Source organism: Pelophylax lessonae (genome assembly GCF_965119305.1).
Source record: "Pelophylax lessonae genome assembly, chromosome: 5".
Taxonomy (NCBI): domain Eukaryota; kingdom Metazoa; phylum Chordata; class Amphibia; order Anura; family Ranidae; genus Pelophylax; species Pelophylax lessonae.
The window spans coordinates 44,540,978-44,561,715 of record NC_138772.1 but is presented as its reverse complement, the minus strand read 5'-3'; the positions used below and the strand labels follow the sequence as shown (position 1 = coordinate 44,561,715).

The window sequence follows — 20,738 nt, the reverse complement described above, 5'->3', positions numbered from 1 at the left end:
TGACTACCAGTGTAAGGGGCAGCTTCCTAATGACTCCCTCTAATGGATTTATCTTGGCAGGGGTCTCCTCAAACCTGAAAAGTATGTCAAGGGTTCCTCTGGGGTGAAAAAGGTTGAGAAACCCTGTCCTTATACCCTTAGGCTTGGTTTACACTACTGTGTGCGCTGGAGTGCGCGCGTTATTGCACCCAGTGCATGTCTGTTAAAAGGGTATCCCATGGTGGGAAAATGTGCACGTTTTGCACATATTCCTGAACCGCACTAGTGTGAACCTAGCCTAAGGTAAATTTCCCTTCATTTCCTGTCCCAAAGACATAACGGAGTGGGAGGAAATCTTTCCAAAAGTGAGGGGAAATCCCCTGTAGACAAGTGTCCCTATTGGAACATTTCCCCTCCGTGAGAGCCATATATCTTTGGATCGTTCATTTTCTGTCCTGGTTACATTAGGCCCCATTCTCTAGAATAGAGAGGGTGAATCTCCCCAGAGATTCACTTCACTACTATGTCATGTTGTGACCTAGAGGGCAGCAGATGGAACCACAACACCAAACAAGGGATGCAGGTATCTGGATGGGAAGATTCTTCAGCATCTTTGCTTTCTGAGAGATATGAAGTTTCCAGGAATGGGCAGCAGGACAGGTACGTATAAACACTATTTTCAAATTGGAATTATTTATTTTTAATACCCTTTTTAAAAACAAGTTGGTAGTGCCAAATTATTGTGACAGGTTCACTTTAGCATGTTCGTTTTTAGCAAATATACCTCATCATGCTTAGGCCTCGTTCACACTGAGTGTACTCCCATTCCAGTGTCGTATTTACCTACACAGAGTTGTTCAGGAGTGGCCGGTATGGAGCCATGCTAAAGCCGTGGAATTTTTTTTATTTCCCCCCAAAATAGCTTTATTTGAAAAGGTACAGGTACAATTATAGCTTGATATCAACTCAAGGTTTTACAAGTACAAGTAGAAAAAGGTGTGGTATATGGTATAACAAAGTAAAGTCGGGTTTGTTGACTTTACACTTCAGACTGGGCTGTTGTGTGGCAGCTTCTGTTTCTTTTCCCCATAGTGTCTCTGTAGAGCAGGGGTGTCAAACTCAATTTCATCGCGGGCCGCATCGGCATTATGGTTGCCCTCAAAGGCGGGTTATATCTGTAAGATTAGATGTCCAGAGCACCCCACGCCCCCCTACACCATTACATGAGATGTTGAGGGCCGCCCCACCATCAGAAATCAAGAGTCTCCCACCCTTCCTTACATTGCAATGCACCCCCTTACCTTGTGCTGCTGCCAGGAAAAAGATGCGGGTGGATCTGGGAAGAAGTGCAGGGTCTGGAGGAGAACCAGAGAATGGCTGGAGTCAGCTTCCAGAGTCTGCTGAATGCTGAACGCAGGGGAGGCAGAGGTAAGGTAGTGTTGCGGCTGCACAAAGAGTTGCAGGATCTGTAGGAGGAGTTTTGCCCTCCTCTCTGATGAGGACTGCTTAGAAGGTGGGGTGGGAGGGTAAGCAAAGACAAGCTTTTATGCAGCTGCACAGAGGAATACAGGATCTGGCAAAGGAGTTCTGTCCTATCTGCTGCCGACTACAGAGACAAGGTGGAGGCAGAGACAAGGGGGGTGCCGCAGCTGCAGGAGAGGTGCGAGGGCCACATGGAATGGCCTGGGGGGCCGCATTTGGCCCACGGGCCTTGTGTTTGACACCTGTGCTGTAGAGCATGGATGGGCTCTTCATTTGCCTGCACCTATTTGTAGGATTCACTGGAACTCTAGATGGTTCTCTGGAGGGGCACCCCAAGCCTTCTGTGGTCACTACATGTCTTCAAACTCACACAGTCTGCATTCAGGGCTATGCAACCCACCCGGATGTCATATTGGGAGCAGCGGGAGTGTCTGTGGAGATACTGCCTCCTAATTGACATCAGTTGGACCACCTGCACAGGGATGCACGGAACATCTGAGCATCCCCATGGGGGTAAACAGGACCCTTGTATGGGTGACTTGTGCAGTTGTTGGTTAACCCTGGTGCTTGCAAACTTGAGTCTATAGGCTTTAGTGGATTAATTGTGGGTGGTGCTGGAACCTGGGTACCTCTTCCATTCAGAACCTGGGAACACCTGCCATTGAAAAGATAAGAATGCAAAAAAAAAAACATACTAAATATCTGATTTTGGTCAGTGGGTAGCCGTGTCTATAAGGTGAATGTGAGGGTAGAACTTAGAGCGAACCTGCGGGTAGTTCATATCCTCTGAATCAGATTAAACCCAAAATTTTCATCACTGACTGGAGCATACCTTAAAAATATTTCCAAACTGACTATTAATATGTATAATAAAAAAATTACTTTTGATAGTGATAAATAAAAGGCTGATGAAAAACAGCTTTTCTTTCCCTTCAGATTGTATTCTTCTTCCAAAATTCTTGGAATACCATGTGTTATAATGAATGTTTTTTGGAGACATTGTAAAATGTACAGTGGCGTGATTTACTAAGCTGAAACATGTGAAATACTTTAAATAATTAGAGATATTAAAGTAGCATTTCATAGTGTATTTCATCAAGGAAGTGAACTGAAATGACTACTAGAGCTGGCAGCCCTGATACAGGAACCGATGTCCACCACTTACTGTATTCAGTGAGCCGCCATCATATACTAGGATATGAATGGATATCATTGAATGGTGTAGCACAGGCTTTCTCCTTATTACCACAATGAACCCTTAAAATAATATTCAGGTCTTAGGGAACCCTTGCTAAGATTGGCAAAACGGGCATTGGGAAAACGCCCTCTACATTAGTAGTCAGTGGGAAGAATGCCCCCCTTAAAATGGTGGCCAGAACGCCACCCTTACAGCCAGCTAAAAAGATCAATGGTGTCATGCCCCTGGCTATGCCAAGTGGTGTTGGACTTGGAACTATGTAGGCCCGATTGGATGAAGGGGTCAATTTGCCACAGCTCTAGGAACCCCTAGCAACCTCTAGAACAAGGGTCTCCAAACCTTCTGAACCAAGGGCCGGATTACTGTCCTTCAGGGGGGCCACACTGAGGCCAGCGGAAATAGAACATTTTGCTGGCATCAGTGGGAGTAAACAGTGCCTCATCTTTTGGTATTAGGGGAAGGAATTGTGCCCAAATGTTAGTGTCAGTGGGAGAAATGGCACCCTATTTTTGGTGTGAGAGAGCAGAATAGTGTCTCACATCAGTGGGATGAAGTGTGCCCCAAAGGCCAGATAAAGGTAGGCAAAGGGCCATATCTGGCCTCGGAGCCATAGTTTGGAGACCCCTGCTCTAGAGAAACTCTGGTTAAGAATGGCTGGTCTAGGAGTACTGGTTAACTTCTAAGGTGTGCTGAATAAGTTCTAGGTGTACTGGGTGTCTGCTAGGCATATTAGCTAATTTCTAGGTATACTGGGTACCTCCTAGGTAGTACCCAGTATATCTACCAGGTACCTGGTATGCACTGCCAGTTCCCAGTACACCTAACAACTTGCAGCTAACATTTTGCACTACAGCTAGTGGAAGCACATTCCCTCCGCCTTTTTTTAAAATGACCTAGTATTGGATCTTTTTTTATCATTCTTAAAGAGGACCTGTACTTGGGAGACTGTGCCCATAAAGAGCAAGCAGAGGACAAAGGACTGGTCATCATTATTCAGCTAAGCTGAAACACCAATCTCTGTGTGCCTGTCACAGATTTGCCCCCCCCCCACAGTAAGCACAATTAGGCATACATTTAACCCTTTGATCACCCCACCCCCCCCCCCCCAGTATTCACTCCTTCCCTGCCAGTGTCGTTACAGTAACGGTGCATATTATTTAGCAATGATTACTGTATTGATGTCACTGGTCCCCAAAAATGTCAGGGGTTGGATCTGTCTGCCGCAATGTCGCAGTCCCGATAAAAATTGCTGCTCTCCGCCATTATTAACCACTTGCCGTCTGCTCACGTTGAGCCTACTGCGGCAAAGTGGTTCGTTATCGTCTGACGACGTAGTGCTACGTCGTCAGACACTCCCCTTTCTCGGCGGCGCGCGCGCACCGCCGGAGGCTCGCTCCCGCTGTATTCAGTCACAGCGGGAGTCGGGCCAGGGGAGGAGCAGCGGCAATCGCCGCTGCTCTTCCCCGATCGTCGGGGAATCGAGTGTGGAGATCCGCCCGCCTGTGTAAACACAAGCGGGTGGATCTCTGAAGTGACAGGCAGGGTCAGATTGCAGGGTTCGGCATAGTTGAACCCTCGATCTGTCCCTGTCTCACACAGTCACCTCCCCCCCCCCACATGTCAGTAAGCACCAGGCATACATTAACCCCTCCCTCTCCAATAAAATTAACCCCTTCCCTGCCAGTGTCATTTTTACAGTAACAGTGCATATATATAGCACTGATTACTGCAGTAATGTCACTGGTACCCCCAAGTGTCAAAAATGTCAGTCAAGGGTCCGATCTGTCCGCCGCAATGTCGCAGTCCCGCAAAAAAAAATCGCAGATCGCCGCCATTACGCGTTAAAAAAACCACCAAAAATGACAGAAATCCTTCCCTTTGTTAGTAAACGCAAAAACTTTTGCGCAAACCAATCAAAATACGCTTATTGTGATTTTTTTTACCAAACATAGGTAGCATAAAACAAATTGGCCAAAAATTTAAAAAAAATTTGATTTTTACATTTTTTTGGGGGGGAATTTCATATAAAAAAATGTGAAAAATATTATTTTTTCAAAATAAACGCTCTTTTTTTGATTATAGCGCAAAAAGTAAAAATCGCACAGGTGATCAAATACCACCAAAAGAAAGCTCTGTTTGTGGGAAAAAAAGGACGTAAATTTCGTTTGGGTACAGCGTCACACGACCGCGCAGTTGTCAGTTAAATCCGAATCACAAAAAGTGGCCCAGACGTAAGACAGCAAAATCCTCCGGTGGTAAAGTGGTTAATAAAAAAAATAAAAAGTCCATAAATCTATCCCGTAGTTTGTAAACACTATAACTTTTGCGCAAACCAATTATTATATGCTTTTTGGGATTTTTTTTTACCAAAAATATGTAGCAGAATACAAATTGGCTTAAACTGATAAAAAAAAATAGATTTTTAAAAAAAAATTTTATTGGCAATATTTTAGAGCAGAAAGTAAAAAATATTGGTGTTTTTTCAAAATTGATGCTCTTTTTTTGTTTATAGATCAAAATCCAAAAAATCGCAGAGGTGATCAAATACCACCAATAGAAAGCTCTATTTGTAGGAAAAAAAGGACATCAATTGCATTTGGGTACAGCGTCGCACCACCACGCAATTGTTAAAGTAACGCAGTGCTGAATCATGGCCAGGTCATTAAGGGGGGTAGAACCTTCCGGAGCTGAAGTGGTTAAAGTAAAAAACCTTGAGGCTTTAGATCCACTTTATTAATGCCCAATGCCATTAAGTTGTAGCCTGTGGCTCCTGAATTGTGCATGAACTTTATCCCTGAATTCTATTAGCATTCTATAGAATAATAAAATTTGACTATGGGCCTAAATTTCCTTTCTTGCTATAGCTGGGATTTTACAGGGAGCCTAAAGAGCGTTGGGACTATAAAGGTAAGTTTGTTTAATATTAGAAGATAAAAAGAAAACCAGACCCAGAAGTCTAGGCTGTAAAAAAGGATTTGTCATGTCCATATTGTATGCTGCAAAAATTAGAAAAAAACATTGTTTGCCTCATGGGCCCCTCAAGGACTGATTGACAAATACCAATGTGAAATAGTATACTGTATATACTCGAGTATATGCCGACTGTTTCAGCATGTTTTTTTTATTCTGAAAAAGCCCCCCTCGGTTTATACTCAAGTCACGGTCTCACTTACCTTTTAAAAATGGCGCCGCCCAGCGCCAACACGTCACCGCGCATACGCCATCTGCCCGGGAATAGCCGAACGTGTACGGGCTTTCCTGAGCATCGGCGGCGCATGCGCGGTGACATGTTGGTGCCGGGCGGCGCCATTTTTAAATGTAAGGCGCCTCACTGACAGGTAAGTGAGACTCCTCCGCAGCCCCTGCATTTCCTCATGCAGTGCTGTGGGCATGGTACAGGACATTCTCCTGTACCATGCCCGGAGCACTGCATCTCCTGTGCCATGCCTGTACCATCACCTGTGCCATGCCTGTACCATCACCTGTGCCATGGCTGTACCATCACCTGTGCCATGCCTGTTCCATCTCCTGTACCATCACCTGTGCCATGCCTGTTCCATCTCCTGTACCATCGCCTGTACCATCTCGTGTGCCATGTCTGTACCATCTCGTGTGCTATGTCTGTACCATCTTCTGTGCCATGCCTGTACCATCTCCTGTGCCATGCTTGTACCATCTCCTGTACCATCTCTTGCGCCATGCCTGTACCATCTCCTGTGCCATGCCTGTACCATCTCCTGTGCCATGCTTGTACCATCTCCTGTGCCATGCCTGTACCATCTCCTGTACCATCTCCTGTGCCATGCCTGTACCATCTCCTGTGCCATGCCTGTACCATCTCCTGTGCCATGCCCACAGCCCTGCATCTCCTGCACCATGCCCGAAAACCCTGTTTTGTGTCTTGTGGTGGTCCAGTTGGGTCCAGCAGCTGCTGCATTTCCCACCCTAGGCTTATACTCGAGTCAATACATTTTCTCACTTTTTTTGTGGTAAAATTAGGTGCCACGGCTTGTATTCGGGTCGGCTTATACTCCAGTATATACAGTAACTTTTATTGGGTAAATATATATATTTACCCAATAAAAGTTATACTATTTTACATCGGTCTTTGTCAATCAGTCCTTGAGGGGCCCATGAGGCAAACTATGTTTGTTTCCAATTTTTGCAGTTTAATATTAGAAGGGGTAGGCAATGTTTAATGTTCTAAAGTAGATGTAAATCAGAGCTTATATAACATAGGGAGAGTCTGTATGTATATGGAAATAAGTGCTGTATTCATTCCTGTTGCAGGATGGTAAAGCTGCTTTGATAGTCGCACAGCTATCTCAGTGATATGAGAGTAACCTTACACTAATTCTCTGCACTCCCTACAGGACAGACTCCGGCGGAGAGGCAGAACAGCCTAGCGCCATATCCCACATCAGATCTCCCCTACAGTCTGCCCTACCAGGTAATGTAGAACCCGCCTGCCGGGGAGCTCAACCAGTGCTTTTTTTTTTTGCCTTTGGTCTCCTGCCAACTTCCTGTAGCCTTTTAGAATTAAAAGCTTTGGAATCCAAGAAAGGTCAATGAATAATGGAAGTGTGTGTTTCAAGAGGTGCCTCGTCGCCGCCAGGCCTTCCCAAGCATGTCAGATTCAAGAAATTCTTACGTCTGCTTTTGCTCCTGCACTATGGAGAGGTAGACAGGGCATAAGATAGAAAGGCAAACGGGTATTTCTGCATTCACATATGTAATATTTGCCAAACAATGTCAAATTGTGTACAGCCAGTCTTGCAATTTACACACCTGCTTGGACAGACAGGCCATGCATTTATTTCCTGATTACGCTTCAGAGATTCCTTTGTCATCATTCCACTGCTAGCCTTCTGATTGGACGATAAATCGGTAAATAAAGATATCCCAGGATGCAGGAAAGCTGTACCAAGAACTGTTTTTTTCTGGCTGTACACTGCAGTAGAGGTGCATAAATAACAAGACCAGAGGAACAAAATTTACAGATCCTTTGACAGGGAAAATAGTAAATATGTCAAACAAAAACCAAAGAAAGTTCCCAGCTCGACTTACCAACCAGCCTTCAACAAACTGAATTCTCTTAACAGTTTACAGTAAAAACCATAAAGAGGCTCTGCAGCATACGCATGTATTTGCTAATGTGTGCAAACTAAACCCCTGTTTTTAACATATACTGTTTATAATGTTATAATTTGGTTGGTTGCAGACTGGTCAGTAAGTAGAATTGGGCATTTTCTTTGGTTTTTGTTTGACATGCGTCACCCTTCCAGTGCTCCTTGCTGCAAAGGCCAGTTATAGTTGGGGGCAGTGGACATTTGTTTGTACATTTCGAATACTGGTGAGGGGGCGTACTGGACACCTTTCCTGCCATTATGCTATATGCTGGGTGTGCAGTGCGCCCCTGTGCCTTTGAGGAGTGGGCTCCCTCCAGGCTTACCTCCCCTCCATCTATCCATTATCATTATAATGTACCGTATATACTCGAGTATAAGCCGACCCGAATATAAGCAGAGGCCCCTAATTTTACCACAAAAAAATGGGAAAAATGATTGACTCGAGTATAAGCCTAGGGTGGGAAATGCAGCAGCTACTGGACCCAACTGGACCACCACGAGGCCCAAAACAGGGGCTGTGGGCACGTTACAGGAGAATGCAGGGCTGTGGGCATGGTACAGGATAATGCAGTGCTGCGGACATGGTACAGGAAAATGCAGGGCTGCGGGCATGGTACAGGAGAATGCAGGGCTGCGGGCATTGTACAGGAGAATGCAGGGCTGCGGACATGGTACAGGAGAATGCAGGGCTGTGGGCATGGTACAGGAGAATGCAGTGCTGCGGGCATGGTACAGGAGAATGCAGTGCTGCGGACAAGGTACAGGAGAATGCAGGGCTGCGGGCATGGTACAGGTGAATGCAGGGCTGCGGGCATTGTACAGGAGAATGCAGGGCTGTGGGCATGGTACAGGAGAATGCAGTGCTGCAGGCATGGTACAGGAGAATGCAGTGCTGCAGGCATGGTACAGGAGAATACAGAGCTGCAGGCATGGTACAGGAAAATGCAGGGCTGCGGACATGGTACAGGAGAATGCAGGGCTGTGGGCATGGTACAGGAGAATGCAGTGCTGCAGGCATGGTACAGGAGAATGCAGGGCTGCGGGCATGGTACAGGACAATGCAGGGCTGTGGGCATGGTACAGGAGAATGCAGAGCTGTGGGCATTTTACAGGAGAATGCAGGGCTGTGGGCATTGTACAGGAGAATGCAGGGCTGTGGGCATTGTACAGGAGAATACAGAGCTGCAGGCATAGTACAAGAGAATGCAGGGCTGCAGGCATACTACAGGAGATAGTACAGGTGTACCATGCCCGCAGCACTGCATCTCTTGTAGTATGCCCACAGCCCTGCATAACGGCAGGTAGTGCGGCTGTGAAGGAGTCTCACTTACCTGTTCCTGAGGCCCCTTAGATCTAAAAATGGCACCGCCCGGCGCCAACACGTCATTGTGCATGCACCGCCGCCGCTCGGGAAAGCTCGTATACGTTAGGCTATTCCTGGGAACAATACCCAATTTTATGGTGTTACGCCCGTTAAATAGATACCAAACATGTCAAGCTTTAAAATTGCGTACGCCGATGAAACAGCGCCAAAATTTGGTACCTAAAAATCTCCATAGGCCATGCTTGAAAATCCTTTGGCAGGTTACCAGTTTAGAGGACATCTGGTGCTAGAATGTTTGCTCCCGTCGCACTCTGATGGTCACGATGATACCTACATGTGTGGTGCGACCACAGGTTACATGTGCGTGCGGGAATTAAGTATGCGTTCACATTTGTCCGAGGCCCATTAAAAAATGTTTTTATTATTTATTTTATTTAAAGCGGTAGTATACTTTGCTTTTTAACTTTTACCTACAGGTAAGCCTATAATAAGGCTTACCTGTAGGTACAATTATTATCTCCTAAACCTGCATGGTTTAGGAGATATTCACCCTGCATGCAGTCGCTGACACCAGTGGCGCATGCGCTCTAAAGGTCCGGCTGACCTTCAGAGCTCCTTGCCGGCTCTTTGCTGAAAAGTGAACTCCCACGCGCGTGCGCGAGAGTGACGTCAACGCGGCTCCGGCCACTCACAGCGCCAGAGCCGCCGAACCCAGAAGAGACGCTGAGGGAGCATGACGGCTCCCTCAGCGGCGTCAGGGCGACTTTTTATGGGTTGATAGAATGTTGCACAATATCTGTGATTTTATCTATATCTGTTGAATTTATCATTGAAACAGACAGCGCAACACATTTTTGCTGATATCTGTTGTGTAATAGTGATCCTGGTGGCTTTACAACCCCCCGATCACTTTTTTTAGTGCTGTGATCGGATGTCCTGCCGCCTCCAGCAGTGATTGCCAGGCTATCCTGTTCCTCTGGGGAGTCCGGGGCTGCGGTAAGTGGCCAGAACAGCTTCACACAGAGGGGATGGAGGAACATCCATTCCCTGATCTCCTGTTTGAAAAATGAACTGAAAAATGACAATGATTTTATCACTTCCGATTTCAGAGCTGTCATTCCCTGGCTGTTAAAGCTTGGGAAGTAGCTAACCAAACACAATCTGTGATTGATTAGCTGCTTTGAAGGGCAGGGGGAGACATCAGGGTTCTAATAGACCCCAGTTTTCTCTATTAAGTGGGCCTGTCACTACCCAAAGCTATCTCAAGGGGGCTTATGTGGTAATTTGATATTTGTATGAATTTTCAGATGCCGCCGGCTATCCCCCCACAGCTGAACAGAGGTGATTCTGCAGCCACCAAGATGACCAATCAGCTCTCAGAGGGGAACACAGCGATGGCAGACCTGCTCAACGACATCCCTTTCATCCTCGCCCCTCATGTTCTAGAAATGCATAATATCTGCCAGGAACTTCCAAAGCCTGTGCCCATCTACAACTTGGATGAAAGCTTTTCCCGATTCCACTATGATTTCACCTTGGAGAACTCAGTGCTGTGCGGACTATGAGTGCATTTTAGTTTCCTGTCTTGCATTTCTCACTAGACACTTTATTCGTGAATATGTACAGATACAGCCTTTAAACTTCCCATCAATGTACATAAAAAAAACATTTTCTGCCACCAAAGCAATATTTATATTATTTACTAGAAACCGGTGACATCTATAGAAATGCAGCTTCTACATTCACTAGAGACCGGTGACCTTACTGGGAATACAGCCTATCCATTCACTAGAGACCGGTGACCTTACTGAGAATACAGCCCATCCATTCACTAGAGACCAGTGACCTTACTGGGAATACAGCCTATCCATTCACTAGAGACCAGTGACCTTACTGAGAATACAGCCCATCCATTCACTAGAGACCAGCCACCTTACTGAGAATACAGCCCATCCATTTACTAGAGACCATTCACCTTTCTGGGAATACAGCCCATCCATTCACTAGAGACCAGCCACCTTACTGAGAATACAGCCCATCAATTCACTAGAGACCAGTGATCTTACTGAGAATACAGCCCATCCATTCACTAGAGACCAGTCACCTTACTGAGAATACAGCCCATCCATTCACTAGAGACCAGTCACCTTACTGAGAATACAGCCCATCCATTCACTAGAGACCAGTCACCTTACTGAGAATACAGCCCATCCATTCACTAGAGACCAGTGACCTTACTGGGAATACAGCCTATCCATTCACTAGAGACCAGTGACCTTACTGGGAATACAGCCTATCCATTCACTAGAGACCAGTGACCTTACTGGGAATACAGCCTATCCATTCACTAGAGACCAGTGACCTTACTGAGAATACAGCCCATCCATTCACTAGAGACCAGTGACCTTACTGAGAATACAGCCCATCCATTCACTAGAGACCAGTCACCTTACTGAGAATACAGCCCATCCATTCACTAGAGACCAGTCACATTACTGAGAATACAGCCTATATTTTCATTAAAGACTAATGAGGACACTAAAAATGCAGCATATCAATTTACTGAACTTGAATGACATTACTGAGATGCAACCTATCCGTTCACTAGTGTCCAGTGACATCACTAGTCATCATTCATTGTATGAATAAAAGTTGACCATTGTCTCCCTGACATTTTGTCGCCGGTCAGCTTGGGCTGCATATGAAAAAAATATATATAAATTGCAAGAAACTATCCATAGCTGGCACACTAAAGGGTCACAGTAAAGGAAACACTTGATCAAGACTATCTGATTTTAGGAGATGTTTTGTGAAGCAAGGACAGATAGATGTAGGCATTCCCATAAGCCAGGGTAAGGCTGGTCATACATGTTCAATTTTCTTTTAGATTTACCAAAAACCATATAATAACATGATGTCAAAAACTAAACAACTTTCAGTTGTATCCAATTAGGCAGGCTCTTGCACTACATAGTTTAAGGTAAATCTAAAGGAAAATTGTACACGAAAATTGAACATGTATGGCCAGCCTAAGGCTGGGCATAGACAGATGGAAATTCGATCCATCTATGGGCAGGCTGGTTGTACTGAAGTCAACCCATTGATCTGCTTCAGTACAACCAGCCTGTAAGTTTTTTTTTTTTGTGTGCAATTGCTGCCAGTGGCTATAGTAGTGAGCATTGTTTTCTGATGGCTGGGAAACCTCCCACTGCGCTATTTTATTCTGACAGCGGGAGGGTTCTATGACTGACTGCGTTGATGGGGGAAGTGAGCTGTTTTCAATTTTTGAAACAAAAATTTTGCTAATGAGAAAGAATGTGATCGGCTCTGGGTAGATGGCAGGATAGCAAAGCACCAAGTTAGAAAATGGGGACAGAACCAAGCTGGAGTCAGAATGTTTAACCACCTAGCATAGTCCTAGAGCAGGGACAGACAGGGTCATAGCAAAGTCCAAGGGCAGAAGGTGGATTAATAAAGAAATGGAGAAAAACAGGATTACCACAGGATGTCCCCGGCTGACATCAGAGGAGGATCTCTGCCCCTGCTGCTGTAGCCCTTAGATCAGGGGAGGAGAGCGGCCAGAGGTCACGTGACCGGCCAGAAAAAATCTGAGATAAGGTATTTAAAGGCATTGTATTATACAAACGTACATAGTGTAGGATGGATTGGTAGAACGGAGGGGTTGGCGCCTGGCGGTAATATTTTTTTTTCCTTTACTGCCAGTTACTAATAGCAACAGGAGGGGGGGGGTAGAGACGGCACACACACACACACACACAAGAGCTGATAGGCAGGGAGGGAGCGGGAGAGAGGAGAACAGCGGGATGATGGAGGCACGTAACCAGACCACGGTAAACATGGATCAGCAGCCATGATTACTGTGGTCAGCACATCCAGGGGGGGCACAAGAACAGGCAGTATCAACCAGGTTTTGCTGGGCAGCAGCAAAACTAATGCAGTCACCACATCTATTAACTGGTAAGCTGCACAAAAAAAGTTTGTTTTGGGGTTTAATTCTGCTTTAACCACTTAAGCCCCGGAAGATTTTACCCCCTTCCTGACCAGGGCCTATTTTGCGATTCGGCACTGCGTGACTTTAACGGACAATTGCGCGGTCGTGCGACGCTGTAACTAAACAAATTTGACGTCTTTTTTTTTCCCACAAGCAGAGCTTTCTTTTGTTGGTATCTGATCACCTGTGCGATTTTTTTTTTTTTTGATCATGCGCTATCAACAAAAAAGAGCGTCAATTTTGCAAAAATAATATTTTATGAAATTCCCCCCCAAAAAAATTTAAAAATCTAAATTTTTTAACATTTTAGGTCAATTTTTTTTTTTTTACCATATGTTTGGTAAAAAAAAAAATTGCAAAAAGCGTATTTTGATTGGTTTGCACAAAAGTTATTGCGTTTACTAACAAAGGGAAAGATTTTTGTCATTTTTATTGTTTTTTTTTTTTTTTTACGAGTAATGGCGGCGATCTGCGATTTTTTTTTTTTTTTATATTTTTGCGGGACTGCGACATTGCAGCGGACACGGGCGTGATTCTAACTGTGATTGGTTGTGGCTTGAGGTGTAAGAACAGTGATCAATGGTCCTACATAGCAGAACCGTATGATCACTATTCTTACACAGGGGAGAATGACAGGCGGCTTTGTTTACATTAGCCGCCTGCCTTTCTCCCGCTCTAACGGACAATCGCGAGTGCCCGGCGGGGTCCGTGAGCGAGCGGGAGCGCGCATCCGGCGGCGCGCGCTCGCTCCCCAGAGTCTCGCAGGCTAGCGACGTAGATCTACGTCGATTTGCCTGTGAGGGGCTGATTGCCGACGTAAATAGTCGTTAGGCAGTCGGCAAGTGGTTAAAGGACAAGTTCAGAATCTTTCTAGCCTCTCAACAAATTCAAATGTGGTTGATTCCAAGTCCAGGGTGATCTGACACAGATCAGTCCCTGCTGCAGCTATAGAGTTGCAATCTTACATTTTGATCACTGGGGGAGAGGGGGCAGGAAATAATTCCTCCTGCCTGCAGCAGACTGATTATGTCATCACAGCCTACACAAGGTCACTAGGCTTGAGGTTTTTTCTATGATAAAATGTGTTTTTTTTTTTTTAAGAACATCACACCTTTGCTGTATATTGTGACATGTCAGGAAATTATTTATGTAAACCGTTACTGAAAGGTCCTCTCAGAAATAATACATAACTGAGTGTTTTTATTTTTTGCTTGTTTGTGTTTGCTGTGACATGAGTGGTTCCATTGCCGAAAATAGGCTGCGACTTGTCATGGCATTTGGAACTGTCAAATCGCGTGACAAGTCGCACTGGTGTGAATGGGGGCTTAGTCTAATTTCTTGTACTAATAGATTTCTAGTTTTATATTAATACATGTGCAGGAGATGCCGCAACATTTTTGATTTCATGATGTAAGCAATATTTAAAGACTGTTTTCATTATTATGCAAAGACAGGTCTCCGTTCTCTGTACATGCCTGTCGAGGGTCTATGTAATTATGTAGCATTCTGCTATACCTCAAATGTAACTACATTCTTACTGTATTTATTGTTCCACCTTGTATATACTGTAGTGTTCTCTGCAAATAATAAATGACTTTATCAGAAAAACAGTGGAGACTTTTATGTATTACAATTCCTCCTTTCATGATAAAGCAACATCTTCACTTCATGCATTATACAGAGAGAAACTTTCCAATAAGAGCGGTCATCGACACCTTATGAAATTGGCAGTCTGTGGCTTTAATACTTTCTGAGCCATTGACACAGAGCAGGCAGACAGCAGAAGTCAGAGGGTGTTTTGCTTCTGCACGCAATTGTTATGGACGAGCCCCCAATTATCCCGGACGAGCCCCCAAATGTTTTGCTTGCGTCTATCTAGCAAGGTTACTTTGCGGTACAAACAAGGAAGCTCAGACCTCTGCAGTGTATTAATGTGCTTTTACTATACAAACATCCTGTACATACAAACTATTACAATATTAGGAACATAATACAAGACTGGCAGATATAAAAATGCCTAACAAATGAACAGCCTATGGTCTGTAAGCAGCAGAAATACGCTTAAATCTACCACGTCTTAAACATACAACCCTTGTCCCAAGAATATCAAATAAATACTTAGCTCTGGTAGTTGATATTCTACAGCTTCCAATGGATCTCTGGAGAAAACAAGGCATTGAGAAAACCTGGCTGCATCATGGCTGTCCCACAGCTCAAATCCAAGAAGAGGCTTTTCTCATGCTAATTACTCTTTTTTATGGTCCTGTATACAAAAGACCACCCACAGGATTTGGTCTTTCCTCTTGACCACTCCTCACTCATTTTGTGAGTGAGGTCATCAACACATGGCTGCACATCCCCCACAACCACATACAGTCAGGTCCATAAATATTGGGACATTGACACAATTCTAATCTTTTTGGCTCTATACACCACCACAATGGATTTGAAATGAAACAAACAAGATGTGCTTTAACTGCAGACTTTCAGCTTTAATTTGAGGGTATTTACATCCAAATCAGGTGAAAGGTGTAGGAATTACAACAGTTTGTATATGTGCCTCCCACTTTTTAAGGGACCAAATGTAATGGGACAATTGGCTGCTCAGCTGTTCCATGGCCAGGTGTGTGTTATTCCCTCATTATCCCATTTACAATGAGCAGATAAAAGGTCCAGAGTTAATTTCAAGTGTGCTATTTGCATTTGGAATCTGTTGCTTTCAACTCTCAATATGAGATCCAAAGAGCTGTCACTATCAGTGAAGCAAGCCATCATTAGGCTGAAAAAACAAAACAAACCCATCAGAGAGATAGCAAAAACATTAGGTGTGGCCAAATCAACTGTTGGGAATATCCTTAAAAAGAAAGCACACACCAGTGAGCTCAGCAACACCAAAAGATCCAGAAGACCATGGAAAACAACTGTGGTGGATGACCGAAGAATTCTTTCCCTGGTGAAGAAAACACTGTTCACAACAGTTGGCCAGATCAAGAACACTCTCCAGGAGGTAGGTGTATGTGTGTCAAAGTCAACAATCAAGAGAAGACTTCACCAGAGTGAATACAGAGGGTTCACCACAAGATGTAAACCATTGGTGAGCCTCAAAAACAGGAAGGCCAGATTAGAGTTTGCCAAACAACATCTAAAAAAGCCTTCACAGTTCTGGAACAACATCCTATGGACAGATGAGACCAAGATCAACTTGTACCAGAGTGATGGGAAGAGAAGAGTATGGAGAAGGAAAGGAACTGCTCATGATCCAAAGCATACCACCTCATCAGTGAAGCATGGTGGTGCTAGTGTCATGGCGTGGGCATGTATGGCTGCCAATGGAACTGGTTCTCTTGTATTTATTGATTATGTGACTGCTGACAAAAGCAGCAGGATGAATTCTGAAGTGTTTCGGGCAATATTATCTGCTCATATTCAGCGAAATTCTTCAGAACTCATTGGACGGCGCTTCACAGTGCAGATGGACAATGACCCAAAGCATACTGCGAAAGCAACCAAAGAATTTTTTAAGGGAAAGAAGTGGAATGTTATGCAATGGCCAAGTCAATCACCTGACCTGAATCATACTGAGCATGCATTTCACTTGCTGAAGACAAAACTGAAGGGAAAATGCCCCAAGAACAAGCAGGAACTGAAGACAGTTGCAGTAGAGGCCTGGCAGAGCATCACCAGGGATGAAACCCAGCGTCTGGTGATGTCTATGTGTTCCAGACTTCAGGCTGTAATTGACTGCAAAGGATTTGCAACCAAGTATTAAAAAGTGAAAGTTTGATTTATGATTGTTAATCTGTCCCATTACTTTTGGTCCCTTAAAAAGTGGGAGGCACATATACAAAATGTTGTAATTCCTACACCTTTCACCTGATTTGGATGTAAATACCCTCAAATTAAAGCTGAAAGTCTTCAGTTAAAGCACATCTTGTTTGTGTAATTTCAAATCCATTGTGGTGGTGTATAGAGACAAAAAAATTAGAATTGTGTCAATGTCCCAATTATGGACCTAACTGTAGCTCATTGAATATGCAGCAGCCATTTTATACATAAGAGACTTAACCACCTGTGGGTGAGAGAGATTATTGCCAATGTATGGGATCAACAGGTGGATTGTATCAGTTGGTGATATTTTTTAACTGATGCATGACAAATGTTCCCATAAGTCCCTGATCACTGCTATTACTAGTTAAAATAAATAAATAAAAATTCTATTAGGCTACATTCACACCTGAGCGTAGCGTTTTTCGCGCGTTTTTTTACCGCGATTTTTGCGGCGATTTTTACCGCGACTTTACCGCGATTTTTACCGCGATTTTTGTGCAGGCGTTTTTAGATTCAATAGAGATCAATGGAAAACGCCTGTAATCTGCCCAAAAAGAAGCTCATGTACTTTTTTGAGCGTTGGGCGTTTTGTATACAGCTTCAAAACGCTCAGATGTGAACAGGGGCCATTGAAATGAATAGGATTTGTCTTGTTGGGCGTTTTAAGAGCTGATCCTAGAGCAGAAAAACGCCCCAAAAACGCCCCAAAACGCCTACATGTGAACGGAGCCTTAACATATCCCATAGTTTGTAGAGGCTATAATTGTTGCGCAAACCAATCAATATTCACTTATTGGGATTTTTTAACCAAAAATATGTAGCAGAATACATATTGACTGAGGAAATTCCATTTTATTTTTTTTTATTGGATGTGTTTTGTCTTTTTTTTTTGTTTAAAGCGCAACAAAAAAATGCAAAGGTCATCAAATACCAGCAGTTTAAGATATAAATGAATGGCAAAACATTTGTGTAAAGATATAAAAAAACATTATAAATACCTCTTCTTTTTTTTTCCCCCTTATTATATAAGTGATCACATTCCCTCCGCTCTCCGCTGCATAAGGAGCTCAGGGAGGAAAAACTGCATTGCATACTCCTCTTCCCAGGTAATGGCTGTACAGGGGGGTTGTGTCAGCACAAGTCAAGTGTGATCGTTGAAGGAGAGCAGGCTGAGTTCCCAGCACAGCTAGAGAACTGACTATGGGGTGCTCTCATGCCTAGTGGGGTCAGTTTCTAATAGGAAAGTAGAGGGACTGTCAGGAACACCAGGGATTTCACATAAAGGAAGCAAATCAAAGAGAACAGGAGACTTTTTCATACAAGTACATGGCACAGATCAGGAATATGAAGTGTTGGGTTAACATATTCTTTAAGAACATTATTAGGAAGTGTCCTAATAAATGTAGTGTCCTTGCCACTTCCTGTGAGCTAACCAGAAGCACGAGTGTGCTTCTAATTCTTGTGTAAACTACTAATCCCATTACTCGATCATGTAATAGAGATAAACAAAGTATTCATGTTTAAAGTCCATTGTGTGTGACAGCCATGCCTGCCTCCATAAATACAATGGAGAAATTAATATAGCCACTCGAGAACATAAAATGTATGATTTGCAGTGTTACCAGGTGAAAATAAAAAGAAAAACTACTGCAATCACCAGATCTACGGACTAGTTAAGTACAACGTATCATGTCTTTTGTTTTTGGGTTTAAAGAAACAAAGTAGATATAAATCCTTACTGACATTTTTTTATTAGTGTCTTTTATGGACAAATGTTTGTAGACACCTGATCATTACACCTACAGGAGCTTGCTGGACATTACATTCATAAACCCTGAAATTAAAGCGGAACTTCACCCAAAATGTGAAGTTCCGCTTCTTTGCATCCTCTCCCCCTATTCTTTCATTTTTGGAAGTTTTTTGGGGGAGTGGGTACCTGGTTTTGACAGGTACCCACTGCCACTTGCACTCAGATCACCGCGGTTCAGCCCCCCTCCTTCCCCTGCAACTTTCTGGGACACATCACAGGTCCCAGAAGACTGCATGACCATTCAATAAAGTGCAGCGTGACTCGCGCATGTGCAGCGGGAACCAGCTGTGAAGCTGCAAGGCTTTACTGCCGGTTTCCTTTACTGAAGAATCGGCTTGGGTGAGGACAGAGCTGGATCCTTGGACAGGTAAGTTTCCTTATATTAAAAGTCAGCAGCTACAGAATTTGTAGCTGCTGACTTAACTTTTCGGGGGGAGACTGGAGCTCGTCTTTAAAGTGGAGTTCCACCCATTTTAGTCACTTTAGATGTATGTAATCCCCTTTAAAACGACTTTTACCAATGGAAAGTTTTTTTTTTTTTTTGTTGCTAGTAAATACCTGATTTTCTGCTTTATTTATCCTCTTCTCACTTCCGGGTCCGGTCTGCGATTACGTCATTCGGCGATTCGCAGTGTGTGCTGGGACTTATCTTAGGGCATGAAATCTCGCATTATTACACAGGAGATGAGCTGTACTGTGTGTTCTGCCCCTCCTCCGCCCCGCCTCCTCTCAGTGAGCTGTATGTATGTAGTGTATTCAGGCCGTGCTCCGCCCCGCCTCCACCCCGCCTCCTCTCAGTGAGCTGTATGTATGTAGTGTATTCAGGCCGTGCTCCGCCCCGCCTCCTCTCAGTGAGCGAGGACTGAAAGCATTATTTCCTCACTGAGCTCACTGAGAGGAGGCGGGGCGGAGCACGGCCTGAATACACTACATACATACAGCTCACTGAGAGGAGGCGGGGCGGAGCACAGCCTCAATACACTACATACATACAGCTCACTGAGAGGAGGCGGGGCAGAGCACGCAGTGCAGCTCATCTCCTGTGTAATAAAGCAAGATTTGCCATCCCAGCACAGACTGCGAATCGCCGAATGACGTAATCGCTGACCGGACCCGGAAGTGAGAAGAGGATAAATAAAGCAGAAAATAAGGTATTTACTAGCAAAAAAAAAAAAAACTTTCCATTGGTAAAAGTCGTTTTAAAGGGGATTACATACATCTATGTAATCCAATTTATTAAAAATGGGTGGAACTCCACTTTAAGCACATAGTCATGCAATTTACACTGATACACATTAGCAAAGAAAGACATTTTCAGGCCCTTCCAACCTTGTGGTAACAGTTTGGGGAAGGCCCTTGTCTGCTCCAACATGACTGTGTACAAAGCCAGCTCCATAAAGACATGGTTGGATGAGTTTGGTGTCGAGGAACTTGCAAGGGCTGCAAAGAGCCCTGGCCTCAACCCTACTGAACACCTTCGGGAGGAATTGAAACGCCTAATGGGAGCCAGGTTTTCTCATTCAACATTGCTTCCTGACCTCACAAATCCTGTTTTGGCCGTATGCACACAAATTCCACAGACACCAATACAAAATCTTATGAAAAAGTCTTCCCAGAAAAGTGGAGGCTGTTCTGGTCACAAATGGGGCACAACTTTATGATATGTCTATGGTTTCAGAATGAGAAATCCAACAAGCTAATTTAGGTGTGATGATCAGGTGTCCACATGCTATTGGCCATATAGAGTACAATTACAAACCCTTTAACCACTTTACCACCGGAGGATTTTGCTGTCTTACGTCTGGGCCACTTTTTGCGATTCGGCTCTGTGCGAATTTTGCTGACAATTGCGCGGTCGTGCGACGCCGTACCCAAACAAAATTTACGTCCTTTTTTTCCCACAAATAGAGCTTCCTTTTGGTGGTATTTGATCACCTGTGCGATTTTTACTTTTTGCGCTATAAACAAAAAAAGTG

At 44.2% G+C, this 20,738-nt stretch overlaps 1 protein-coding gene and 1 long non-coding RNA gene across 3 annotated transcripts in view; one reads left to right on the top strand and one right to left on the bottom strand.

The window, feature by feature from the left end:
• The window catches only part of UMAD1 (UBAP1-MVB12-associated (UMA) domain containing 1), a 34,658-nt gene extending 23,902 nt beyond the window's left edge, over positions 1–10,756 (top strand). Inside the window, exons 3-4 of the mRNA XM_082259361.1 lie at positions 7,033–7,109; positions 10,420–10,756. Coding sequence (XP_082115487.1) covers positions 7,033–7,109; positions 10,420–10,677 — 335 coding nt within the window. The 3' untranslated portion in view covers positions 10,678–10,756. The remainder of the gene's footprint in view (positions 1–7,032; positions 7,110–10,419) is intronic.
• Positions 10,757–10,852: 96 nt separating this feature from the next.
• On the bottom strand, positions 10,853–11,863 carry LOC309555347. Of its 2 annotated transcripts, none has more exons than XR_014225262.1 (2): positions 11,117–11,863; positions 10,853–11,072 (listed from the first exon to the last, which is right to left on the bottom strand). It is a non-coding gene; the product is annotated as an uncharacterized lncRNA (long non-coding RNA). The 2 variants fall into 2 exon arrangements; XR_014225263.1 differs by having other exon boundaries at positions 11,160–11,863.
• Between the last annotated feature and the right edge of the window lie 8,875 nt (positions 11,864–20,738).